Genomic DNA, 13155 nt, shown 5'->3' with positions numbered 1-13155 from the left:
ACGAGAGATTTCCAAAAAACCACTGAAACGTAATGATTCATTCGTTTGTCATAAATTTTCAGTCTTTCCAAAGTGACAACTTTTCTTTTTACTGGGTCTCGGGAAGGTAGTTGCAGTGCACAAGCCAGTTATTGTTCACTCTTCCTGTAAATGTAACTCAGTCTAAATTCGGTTCCATGTAAACTCTTCGACAATATAATTTCTACTAGTCGTATCATTTTCCTCGAAGATAATTACGCTTTTTAACCACACCAAAATGGCTTTCGTAAATTTCACTCCTGCGAAACAACCTATAGGAGTGGCTAAGGCGTTTTACTGCTGAGGCTATGTACACTGGCTTAGTCCTGGGCGTGGTGGCTGCTTAAACGCGCATGTGTCGAGATTTTGGGGCATGTTCACGACCCCCGGCTGGTAGAAATTAATCCGAAGCACTCCGTTACGGCGTTCCTCGTACCCAAGTGTAGCTTTAAGCGTGTTACAGCCCAATATAAATCATTTTAAATTGACTATTTGGTAGTTTAAGTAGTTAACAAATATCAATTTATTTATTTATCTATCTATCTGTTTATTGATATCGCTTGATCGATCCGTTTATTTATTTATTTATTTATTTATTTATTTTTATTTGTTTCTTTGTTTGCTTGTGTATTTATTTATTTATGTATTTACTTATTTATTTATTGTGAGGTCTCACGCGCCGACGCTTCACAGGCGATTAGGTGCGCCGTATGAGGTGCCCGGGTAAATTTTGACCACCGGCGGGTCTTGAACGTGCTCCGAAACACGACATGAACGGGAGTTATTGTTCTTCGCTTCCATCCGAAAACCAGGCACGGCCACAATGAATCCTTCCACGGAAACTCAATGATAACCTTCATCAAACGCTTATTTTGCGCGTTAGATCATTGGTTTCTCGTTGGCTGTATCTTTATGGATTTAGCCGAACCTCCAAAACTGCGTCCAATCACTTTATTTTCATTAAGCATAGCGAACGTACCTTAGACACACAGTTACCAAATTATAGATTGATGCTCCCACCATTACCGTACCCAATATGTAACAGTCAAAAATTGACAGGTTGAGCTCGCCCTAATGAAGTCTGGCGTGCCACAGGGTCACTCTTAGCAGGTCTTCTATTTTTCATACATATAATGTTGATCTGCTTGACTCTGTATTTTTATCTATCAGACTGATTGCGGGCGATTGTGTCATGCAGTGGAATATCACTGATACGATTGGGCATAATAAGTGTTTCGGTTTATTACGTTTCTCTTTTCTTTCCCTGCCAACATCCATTAGAAATAGTGCATTTTTGTGCGTTTAATAGGATCCCGGTTTTGCCAAAAAACTAGATATTGCGACCGCGAAAGTCGATCTGGACCGACATTTCTAAAAATCGTACGTTTATTCTCCGTTATGCTAGCTCAAACCGCATTCCAACAAGCCACGATCTGCTCGTTGCCGAAACGCTGAGATCGCAGCAGCGCCGGTTTTGAGGCGAAAACATCGCTGCCAGACGTTGCTGCTCTATTGAATGATGATGATACGACAGGTGATGCAACGGACCAAGGTGAGCAATGCTCTCGGCCGGCAGCGACTTCTCTTCCCGACTTGTCGCCTTGCTCCGTGCTTCTAACGCTGTTCTTTGTTCCCTTTCTGCCTTATTGCTGGGTTCGATTGTGCTGCTGCGGTTCTGAGGTTACTGTTTTGTTGTCCACTGGCTGTCTTGTTCCGGTGCGTGATCGTGCTGCCAGGCTTGCGGCAATGTCGAGGAAGAGCAAAGCACTCAGTAAAACAAACAGTGAAAATTTCACGCCAATAAGTAGAGAACCCGATGAACCGGTTCAGCCCGTGAGCTCGGTTTGCCAATTTAAACGCCGACCACTTTAGTCGGTCAGTAAAGGTAACTTTGAAATAAGCTGCAGGTTATCGTCCCTGGTGTAAAGCAAACGCGAGGTGTAAAGCGCGGGCAAGTGCAAGACGTCCTACTTAGATGGTTCAAGGAGGTTAGAGCGGCAGGGAATATCGAAGGGTCAGTCCTAAGCGAAAAAGTTGACAACATCGCGTTCTTCTTGAGCATTGAAGACTTCGGAGCGTCCGGCGGCTGGCTTGGCCAATTTACGGCATGAGAGGGATTGTCGTATAAAACAGCATCCGACGAATCGAAATATACAGCCAGCTTCTTTTTCACGTTTCTGAACAATTGAAAGAAATGGAGCACAAACCGAATAGCGACTTCAATGTTGCCCAATAAAAGTTAGTTATTGATGGTGCATGCATATTCTCTTTCCTTTCAAAACTCTTTAAATAATACGACTCTCCCATATTACGTTTTATTTTCTGGTTCCCGTGAAAATCAAATCAACGAGATGTCACTCTACAGAGAAAAATGAACCACCCACAATATATTTATTGCCTAGCAGTTTACCTTGAGCTCTGTGCATGGCGGGAACATTGAATTGAGCAAGCTACTACTAAAAGCACAAGTCAATGCGAATTTTACGGGAAATAATAACCAAGGCCGGGTTTGTTTCCCCAACAATTTGGGGAAACAGTTCTTACTTCATTATATCCTGTCAACACCTTAAGGTCCACATTGCTAAGTACTTTAGTTGGCATACTCATATTCATTTCATATCCAGATGATGATGATGATTGCTCTTCGGGCAGGATTGCGCTGCTTAGGGCAGGAACAAAAAGCTTATTCGGCACAAAATACTTTTTTTCAGCTGCAGGTAGTAACTGTGCTAGGCAGTATTCCTCTCCCTGCTTTTCGTCCACCAGCATTCGAATCTTCTCTTCGTTTCCTCGACAGCCTTGAAGCTAAATTCTCCAGCGCTACCCTTAAATCCTAGGGCTTATGGCAACCGAATATTTCCTTCCTGTAGATCTGGATGGATACCCTCACATTCTAACACTATGTGCCCCATAGTTTCTGTTTCTTTTCCCCCGACCACGCATACCCCATCATTTTGTCAATACTTCCCCACAAAACTCTTAGTTCGCAGGCAACCTGCTCTAGCCTCAAAAAGCAAAGCGCTGCCCTGTGAATTATCGTAGAAATTTTCCTTTCTGATGTTCAATTTCACGGCCCTGTACATCTCTAACGATGTTTTAGCTTCAATTTTTCCCTCCATTTATTTGTTTCAATCTGCCTTGCATCTTTTTTCGTTACCTTGGCTGTTTTGGATTCTCCACTGTTCTTTCCGTATTTCATCGTAGCCTTCTAGTCTTCCTTAACTACTGCGTGTCCACGATTTTCAAGTATAGGTACCTAAAAACCTTAGCTGCGTGCCTTCGTGGATCCGTTCCTCTCAACCTCATCTCAAAACATATTTTACTCTCTGCCTCTCGAACTTCAAACGACGCCCAGCCCATATCTCCCTGCACTGCTTCGTTAGTCGTTTTTTCATGCGCGCCTAAGGCCAAACGGCCTACCGTTCTCTGGTTAACTTCAAGGCCTGATGGAACGCCTGATTTTAAACAGAGTACAGCATTCGCCATTGTGAGAACCGGAACCATTACTTCTTTCCACATTACTCTCACTACTTGATATTTGTTATACCCCCACACAGCTCTATGCTTCATTATAGCGGCATTTTGCTTTCCCTTACCATTTAGCTGCTCAACGTTAGTTCTTAAGAATTTATCTCCTTCATTTAATAACACTCCCAAATATTTATATTCCTTCAGTCTGGGTAATTCGCCTTTCTGGATGGACACTTCATCAGTGGCAGCGTCATTGAAAAGCAATATTCCTTATTTTTCTCGCTAAAATTTAACCCGAGGTCTGTGGCCTCCTGGGTGCTAATAATTATTAGCCGTTGCATATCGGTCTCGTTATCAGTTAAAGAACAATATCGTCTGCGTATAACATTCCCGAAATACGCTTTTCTACTACTTCGCCTTGAAGCATGTCGGTTAGGTTGAACCATATTTGACTTTCTTCCAGTTTTTTTAACCCTGCCATGTAAAGCATAAACACTATTCGGCTCAAAGGGCATTTCTGTTTCAGTCCTCAATGGGTGTTGACCTGCTGGGTACATTTCTGTGGTTCCCATGTAAGGTGCACTCTATTGTCTTTATAGGTTGCTGTAAGGAACTGTATTAACTCGTCAGCTAATCCCTGAAGTTTCAGCATTCTCCACAGCAGTTCTCTGTTTACGTTGTCATATGCCCCTTTAATGTCTAAGAACGTAATTCATAATGGTCTGTTCTGTGCTTTAGCAATATCATTGCACTGCGTTATCGCGAAAAAACTTTCATGCAATCACCTGTCTTGTCTAAATTCCTTCTGCGGTTCTCCAAGTACTTCATTTTCTTCCATCCATGCTTGAATTTCTGATTTTATCGACTGCAATGCGAATCTATACACTGTTGACTTTACTCTGAGTGGTCTGTATGAATCAATACTGGTTTTGTTGCCTCTGCTTTTATATAATAAATTCATCCTACTTTCTAGCCAGTCCTCTGGAATTTGTTTGTTTTGTATAACCTTATCTATTGCCCTCATAAACGATTTCTTACTTTTAGGTCCAAGCAGGTTTATCAGTTCCATTGGTATTCCGTCCGGGCCCACTGCTGTCTGGGGGGAAACCTTTTGCTCTGATTTTTCCAATCAAGGCTGCTCAAACTTATTTCCCTTTCCGCAGTCTTCTGTGGCGCTGATGTTATCGGTGCAGGTTTCCCTACCACTATTGTCCTAAAGTTCTCACTAATCACTCAATGAATATGCGCCAACGCGTGCTCTCTTTCTAAATGTTCCCCCTCCTCATCAATCAGGAATTTTTGATGGCTATCGTTTTTTGAGCTTAGTGAGTTTACATGGTTCCAAAACTTCTTGGATGCGCTTTTGTCCTTCTTCCGTATTTCTGCCAACCATTGTTCGCTTTTCTTTGCTTGCACCATTTTCTGCACTTCTAGTTTTTCCCGTGATAGATATCCCATTTCTCCTTCACTACCTCCGGTTCCATACCAGTTCTTTTTGCTTCTCTATGTTCTCTCGACGCCTTTCTTCGCTGGTCAATAGCCTCTTTTATTTCTTTTTTCCATCAGCTTCTCGGCTTTCTCTTCCCTTTCCATCGGTTTCGTTGCTTTGCTTCATTCACCATACCCTTTATGAGCGCAATCAGTTCGTCGTAATCCTAATTTTTGGCTAGGTATTTATTGATTTCACCTTCCATTCAATCAGCGGTGATTTTTAACTGCTGATTGTTAAAATTATTTCCTTCGATTGTACCGATTTCTAAATTTGTTGGAGGTGCGCCTCCAAAGTGCAAGGTAGGCCACTTGTGGTCGCTTCCTAAGCTGTCATTTCCATTTTCATCTATCCTCATTTCCCGCATCCTTTCGTATACTGTCTCCAATAGTAAACTATATTCTATGCTGGACTGTCTGTTACCGCTTTCCCGTGTTCTTTTTCCGTCACACTTGCTTTCCGTGTTTACTATTAGAACACGGTTTTCCTGACATAAATCTATCACTAGAGCACCGTTGCGGTCTGTGTATCCATCCAAACCTTCTATGTGGGCATTCATGTCTCCAACTAAGATTATTTCACCCCAATCTTTGAACTCGTGTATGTCTCTTCTGAAAAAGTTTACCATTTCCCCATTTCCTCCCTAGCACTACTTCCGGTCCAAAGATACACCACTCCTAACCATACATTTTACCCCACTAAGGTGCCTCTATCCCATAGATGCTCTTTACAGCATTCATGACTGTCTTCCAGTCGGTCCCTTGTTTAATGAGCATGCCAACACCTCCTCCTCTCTTAGTTCCTGTGGTTCTGTTTCAACCTTCAGAGACATAGTTGTCTCTGACAGTTGGGGCTTCCAGGTCTCGGAGGTGAGTCTCGGCTAAAGAGTACACGTTCATTTCTTCCCGTTCAAGTTGGTTTTGATTTTCTCCCTATTTATCTGGCTTACTGCCTCCCTGCATATTTATGTAGCTGATTAAATATTTATTGCATTTGTTTTTTTTCCTTTCCGCTTACGAGGTCTATTTTTGTCTTTCACAAAATTGTTCGCTCTATTTTTTCCACATAAATCGTTTCTGTCATCGTTCTGAGTTATGTTTGTAGAGTTAATGCAAACAAGTTGCTTGGTGTTATTCCTCGAAACGCTTCTCTTCCGATTACCTTACTAAAATTTTACTTCATGAAATCATAGTGAAACCTAAACTATCAGACCGATCATCGGTTTATGCGAGCACACGGAGAAGTGGCCGTATCTCACGGCTGCTTGCACTAGCACGAGCGCTGCCATAATTTATGCCAGTGCTGCAGGTCATAATTTAGTTCTTGGCGTGGTTTTAACAGTGGATCTGTTGTTACTGGCTGTAAGTACGCCGTTGCAGGAAAACATGCAAAGCAAGGGCCATCCGCTCCTGACCGCGTGCCTCGCGACAGCCGCCGAGCGTCCTTGGCACGCGCAGAGGCTTTAGCAAAAAAAAAACAACTCCAACGATGTCCTCAAGCGCTACCCCACATGCAAAGAAAGAAAACTCCAGCGCTAATGCTAAACATTAAAACTAACCCTACGTGGGGGCCGGTCACCGCTGCCACCGCAATCTCTAGGAGCCATTATGGCTAATTGGAGACATGGCCACGAGTATGGCAATCCTTATCCAGACGACCTGCAGATGCGGTCACCGCTGCCTCGAGTCGATGAAGAAGAGATGCTGGAAGTCTACAATGCTGAGGGTGAATTTTCATCCGCCACTTTCCGCGAATAAGACGACGACCTCTTCGATGCATATGACGACGATTACTGTCGCCGCAACTATGGAAATACACAATGATACTAAAACTTAACTATGTGTCCGGCAACTGCTCCGCAATTAATTTTTTTTGTTTGTTATGATATGTATTTATTAATCCTAATTACACTCCGTGCCTTAACCTTTGTCATCGCCGGAGGGGCAGATGGGGGAAGGGAGTTGGAGGAAGGGGGGGCCAATGAATGACCCGATTAAATGTGGTCCCGTACGGCGGCCTCTCGAAGATGTCCGAGAAGACCACATCTTCCTGTTTTCAGAAGACCCTTCGGGATGAGTCCCACTCCCGCAGCGTTTCTGGCCTGACTTGAGTAGGAATGAGAGCATGTGCGCCGTTTCTCTGGTCTTCGAGGCAGGGCAGCTCCATAGCAGATGGTCAAGGTCAGAGACTTGTTGGCTGTCAGGTGGTCCGCACTGTTTGCAGGTACCATCACCGGGGTGTATACGAAAGCGTACTATGATATGCGGGGGGTGATTGTAAGCTTCCTGAATTTTTGTAGCGTGAGCTACACTGGCTTAGGTTGAGCAGTTTCGCGTGGCTCCTGGAGAGCAGTGCTGCGCAAGCGCGGCACGTGGATGCCTGGTCCACTTGATGATCATGCGAGGCGTGGTCGCGTATGGAACCGATGGCTCTTGCGTCGCAGCAACACCAGCGTGCGCCTGTGAAACCACACCCCACGCGTCCAGCGTCTTCACCAACCTCCGTTCCGCACGTGACGGCCTGTCCACTTGATGATCATGCGAGGGGTGATCGGGTGTGGAACCGATGGCTTGTGCGTCGCCGCACCACCAGCGTGCGCCTGTGGAACAAGCCGAGTTCTGGGGCGATTGCTGACGCTGTGCTGGAGCCGCTTGATAAACACACATGTGTCACATAATGCGTATACCGTGTGGAAGAAAGGAATCCAGTCGCAGCAATAGACGGAACAACTCTATTTACATTAGACTGAATCTACTAGCTACTGTAAAGTACCCTGGCGTCCGCTGATCCCATTCCTCCTCATCTTCCTTCTTCCCCAGCGTCCTCATGCCATGTCCTCTTCTTCATCTCGGTTATTTTGCTATGTGGGGCAGAATAAAATTCAACATCCTCCCCGCCCCACAAAAAATGCAAGCTTCTGGCGTCTTTCGTACAGCCTTTGCCTCAAATGCTACTATCCAGGTACACCTACAACAATAAAAATCGAGGTCGTTTCGTGGAGAAAATGGTTCGGTGTCATACCACCTACTACTCTGAACCAAGAAGTGCAACAATCATAAGCTTCCTTGGGTCGCTGGTGCTGGCTCCAAGCCGGCTCAGTCGCAGTGTGGTCGCTTCCGACAGTCTTCCGCCTCAATCAGTGATGTGTTCCCTCTTCTGTTCTTCTCGCTGCTTTTCCTCGGCCGCCCCTTCTTGTGACGTGCACAGTTGAGTTCCACTTTGTCTTCGGCAGCTTGAGCATAAATATTTTCACACGATGAACCGTAGTCTGATCTGTGACGTGAGAGGACCAGATGTCGTTTTTTATACCTCCTTTCGTTTCATATTGCGCCATAAACAGTAAACTTCACCGAAACACTTCCCTGCTCCAATCTTGGCTAACTGTGTGTGGGGAGAATTTGCGCCGGGACTCTTAAACTGAACTTCTGAAGACCACGTACCTTGGCTACGGAAAATTGTCGCAAGTTCCTTACGTTTTGACTGGGGCTCTGTTTACCTGGTTTCTTGCTTTTAGTACTCATTGCTCTCAGACTCGGGACGACGTATGCTACAAGCCTGATGTCGTTTTCGCGGAGTTTCTCCGCCGCTGTCGTCCCCTTTCCAGTCTTCGTAAGCTATGCTCATTCCAGCTGTAGCCTTTGTCTCAGAAGTTCCTGTACTTTCAAGAACACAAAACGGCTCAATATCTTCACCCACCTCCTTGTACTTGGAGCTCACTCGCAACACGGAGACATTCACGGTGATATCCGATGAACTGGTTACAGACAAGGGTTAAGATCAGAAAACAAGCATACCTTTGAAGGTTCGACAGCACATACGAGTGGCCCCAATACCTAGAAGTATGCATCCAGAGTACAACAAGGCCAGAAGAATTGCTCGAGCATGAGCCATGTCCGCCAGATATGCAAATGACCTAAATACCTGTTATGTGGATGCATCCCCTTATCCGCACCATCCGGGCCACGTAACTTGTGTAGTGAATGGACAGGGCCAAGAGGTAACATCCTGCAGCGTCGATACCACAGCGATTGATACTGCCGAAAAGCCGCGATAGCCCACGCTATCATCACTGCTATCATCACAATACCCAATCACCATACTTACCGACTCTCAGGCAGCGTGCAGAAATTACTTACAAGGTCCAATTTCTAAAACGGCACTTCGTCTTCTTTTAACAAGACAGAGCATTTCCGAAGTTTATATAGTTTGGGTGCCAGTACACGAATCCCTTGAGGGGAATGAGGCGGCTCACGCCGCTGCCCGCGATTACATACACCGGGCCGTTTCTCTCACGGGGCAGTCACCACCTCATCCACCTCATCCGCAACCTCTCTTGCGCTACACAGATATATTGGCGGACTACCGACACAAACGGCACATTTTCGCCATTCCACACCACCAACTCACAAGGGATGACGCAACAACGTTCAGACGACTTCAAACTAACACGTATCCACACCGTACCCTTCTTCATTCCATTTATCCGACAGACTATCCAGCCACCTGCCACTACTGCCCAGCGCCCGGTACCATATACCATCAGGGGTGGGATTGCCAAAAGACACCGGACCTGCACCCAATCCCCAACCCCTCTATACAACAGTGCACGGCACGGTTGACCAGCAAGGACCCTACGTTCCAGCTTGACCTGGTGCAAAGGGCCCGCGCAGCCAGCCGCAGCCAGGGAATCCAGGACTATGGATCTCCTCCACCGGGCGGGGGCCCTAACAACTGCACCTGTTGTTTTAATAAAGATTTGTTTCATTCATTCATTCAGACAAGGGCCCCTGAAAAATCCAACCGAAGACCGACTTCAGTGCAACCACGCCTTTGTTTCTCGGGTGACGACGTATCTCTCCCGTCATAACCTTCCAGAGGTGGTGGTCGGATTCAATTAGAAGGCTGATCCCACGTACAACGGCAATGCCTTACCAAAGAAGATTCGCAACCGGAAGCCACAAAGTCTCTCTTCGTAGGTACTTGAATAATATTCTTCCAAATGAAACGAACTTCAATTGCTTCTATAGGGAATACAGCGCCGCTGTACTGGCTTCGCACAAGCACTTCTACTAGACGACATTCTCTTTTTAATGACTCATCCTGGCCAGAGGCATGGCGGTGCAATGTTGTCTTCCCAAGCTCCCTAGACGAAGGGTACTCGTGACATATACGCGTATGCATGGGCACTGAGTGCCTCCATCCACTAGGCCGCGTACGTAGGCGCATTGTTCCTTACCTTGAATCCAAAAACTGCACGTCGGCAGCAGCACTTCCATGTCGAGAGTGGGGCGAGTGCGGCAGTCCAGGTTCCTGGCGTCCACCTTCCGCAAGCTGTCTGCTCCCCTGCACTGCCAATATCGCACACCGAAGAGACATTCCGGCCGGAACGGTTTGCCCACTGGACATTACTCCTACAGTCCCTTGAAAAATGTCTTTTCATGGTACAGCGAAAACATCGCCCGTCATTTGCCAACTTCTTTATTCTCTCTTGTAGCCAATTCTTACATGGCATTGGTCTGTAGAGTGCTTATCAGAATGACAGCATAGACAACTGAACTCGTTCGAGGAGCGAAAACGTAGCACAGCTGCATTCGGAAGCATGAGCACCTTTTCCGTTCGGTTACCTAATTTTATATGAGCTTCGTCTTCTCTAATGCCGATAATACTTCTTTCTCTACTCTCTACTTCAATTGTGAGGTGGGAACAAATCGTTTCAAACTTACTGTCGAAGGACGACAATGATGCAGCAGCTACGTGGACTGAGGACTCTCCGCCTGTTGGGACTGAATTGGGCGCTATCTGCCGGTTGTAATCAACTACGATGTCTGATGGTAACGCTCTCAGAAGCACGTCATCGTAGAGTATGTGGCTGAAGAAACCTTCAGCGCCGCGAGGCCGCGCACATGGCACTGCAAGTGATCCAGCAATCTCCGTAGTCCGCCGACATCCTTCGATGACTCAACTGAAAGAAGCGATCGAAGATGCGCCACAATACGGTGGGTGTCACCGAAGCGCCACAAAAGAATTTCTATGGCGGCTGGATAGCAGTCTTGTGTCGGTTGCAGGCCGGCATGGGATGCAGCCGCTGGCCCACCCAGCAGTGACCGAAGGTACTGGAACTTCTCTACATTGCTCAGGCTGGGGTTCTCGTGGACGTCTGACTTAAACTGTGTCCAAAAGATCAGCCACTGGCAAAACTCGCCGTTGAATGTTTGTAGCTGCAGCGTCGGGAGCTTCACGTAGATTCCATGGCGGTGACGCTCGTCACTCTGAGGATCCACCACAGAGGCTGGGGCTGTCGATCTGGGCAGGCGTTGACCACTCCGGATTGATCTCTCCTTCACTTTTAGCTGGTCCAGCATGTCCTTGGCGGCATCTTCGTGTGTCAGCACGGCAACGCACTCCGCAGCGAACTTTTCTTTCGGTATGGCTCCCTCCAGCTCGACTTTCAGCTTGCCCAGTTCGTCATTGCTGGACTGAAACCTTTCTATGAGCGCACCCAAGGTCTCCAATTCAGGCATATCCAAAAGAGCTTTCGCTTCATTGATCAGCTGTGTGTTCTGTTCGCGACGAGCCGTTCTCTCCATTTTCAGATTGTCCATGCTCGGGACATTTCTGAGGCCTCGTTCGCTTTGTGCAGATTGATACCGCTTTCACTGTTCTTGGCCCCTGATCTATCGGCTTGGTGGCTAGAACTCCATTCCCGGGTTTACAGGCACCATAAGATGTGGGAGAAAGCAGTCCAAGTTGCAGCAATAGACGGAACATCTCTATTTACATTCACCTGAATCTACTAGCTACTATAAAGTACCAAGGCGTCGGATGATCCTTTTGGTTCTCATCTTCTTTCTTCCCTAGCTTCCTCAAGTCATTTCCTCTTCTTCATCTCGGTTATTTTGCGATGTGCGATAGAATAAAATTCAACATAACGTGTGTGTGTCGTTGAAGCAGCAGAAGCATGATAATGAAGCTAATCATAGACAACCACGAAAGCTAAGAAACCAACTGAACTTTAACTCCCGCTACGTATATCCTCCCATAGACGAGCTAAGCCACTGCTAATTTTTTTTGGCTTTCGCCGAATGCGTGAGGACAGTACACATTTCTCATCGCCAGCTCAACCCTGCGGTGGAGGTCTGGCTGAACACAGCGCCCGAGCCTCTGAGCCAACCGAGGGTCGTTGGGTGGAGTTTTATGATCTCCTGCAACGACCACTGCTCCGAAATCGCCTACCGCACCCCTTTCTTCTGACGCGATGGACCCAGGCCGCTGGATAAGCAAGACAATGGAGGACTACTCAAATGGAGCTGCTTTCGGCCGACCTCGCGCGCATTCCTACGAGTGCAGCAAACAGAAACCCTGCTTCGAGCAAAACACTCTCCGTGACTATCAACAGAAAGAATGCTGAAGAATCCAAGGAACAATCCATCGCGCCTGCCTAGGTGCAGGGCTGTTCATGAAAACAGGAGGCACCGACACGAACACCTATTTTGCTTCTAGATCGCCCATTTTCCTGCTCCTGGCAGACCCTCAAACTATACTGTTCAATGAACATGTGAAGATTTCCTGCATTTAAACTGTCCCTTTACACTATTTCTCACCCCGGTGACGACAACAAAATAAAAGAGTAAATGTTATTGTAAAAAATGGTGTGCCCCCCAGAATATGACTTTAAAGCACGACCATTAAAAGCGGTTAATGACCCATTAAGCAGGCCAATTGCATATACAGTAGACTCTCAATAAAAGGAACTTCAATAGACTGAACAAATTAGTTCCGTTTAACGGGAGTTCCGTCTACCGAGATAAATGTGTATAAGCCCAAATTTATGTGCGTACACATTCTTAATACCATTTCACGTAACTCCAAGCACTAGAAAGCGGATGTACCGGATAGTTTTTCAGAAAGAAATAAAAAAAACTACAAGAGGTTTAGGCGCAGCATACACAAAGTTGATATGGCAAAAATGAGTCGCTGTGCACGATAGAGTTTCATACTAATATACACTAGAGGGAAATCTGGCGCCACCGTCTAGGGGAGCCGCGCTTCGGCGAGCGTGCCGTCATGTACCGGGCAGGCGCATTCCACTTGTCCTTGGCATGGCTCACGAACAGGCTGAAAAGTCGCCTCTGGCTGCAAAAATGCAACAATGTTACGGCAGAAGGTTAATCGAATTT

General features: G+C 46.3%; 1 protein-coding gene across 1 annotated transcript; it reads right to left on the bottom strand.

Moving 5' to 3' along the window:
- Positions 1–10818: 10818 nt before the first annotated feature.
- Positions 10819–11499, bottom strand: LOC144167883 (uncharacterized). Its single transcript, XM_077697027.1, has one exon. It carries the CDS (start codon positions 11497–11499, stop codon positions 10819–10821), a length of 681 nt encoding a protein of 226 aa, XP_077553153.1.
- Between the last annotated feature and the right edge of the window lie 1656 nt (positions 11500–13155).

Source organism: Haemaphysalis longicornis, unplaced genomic scaffold, assembly GCF_048455015.1.
Source record: "Haemaphysalis longicornis isolate Haplotype H1 unplaced genomic scaffold, Haemaphysalis longicornis Haplotype H1 scaffold_2, whole genome shotgun sequence".
Taxonomy (NCBI): domain Eukaryota; kingdom Metazoa; phylum Arthropoda; class Arachnida; order Ixodida; family Ixodidae; genus Haemaphysalis; species Haemaphysalis longicornis.
This window is presented reverse-complemented; position numbering and strand designations above follow the sequence as displayed.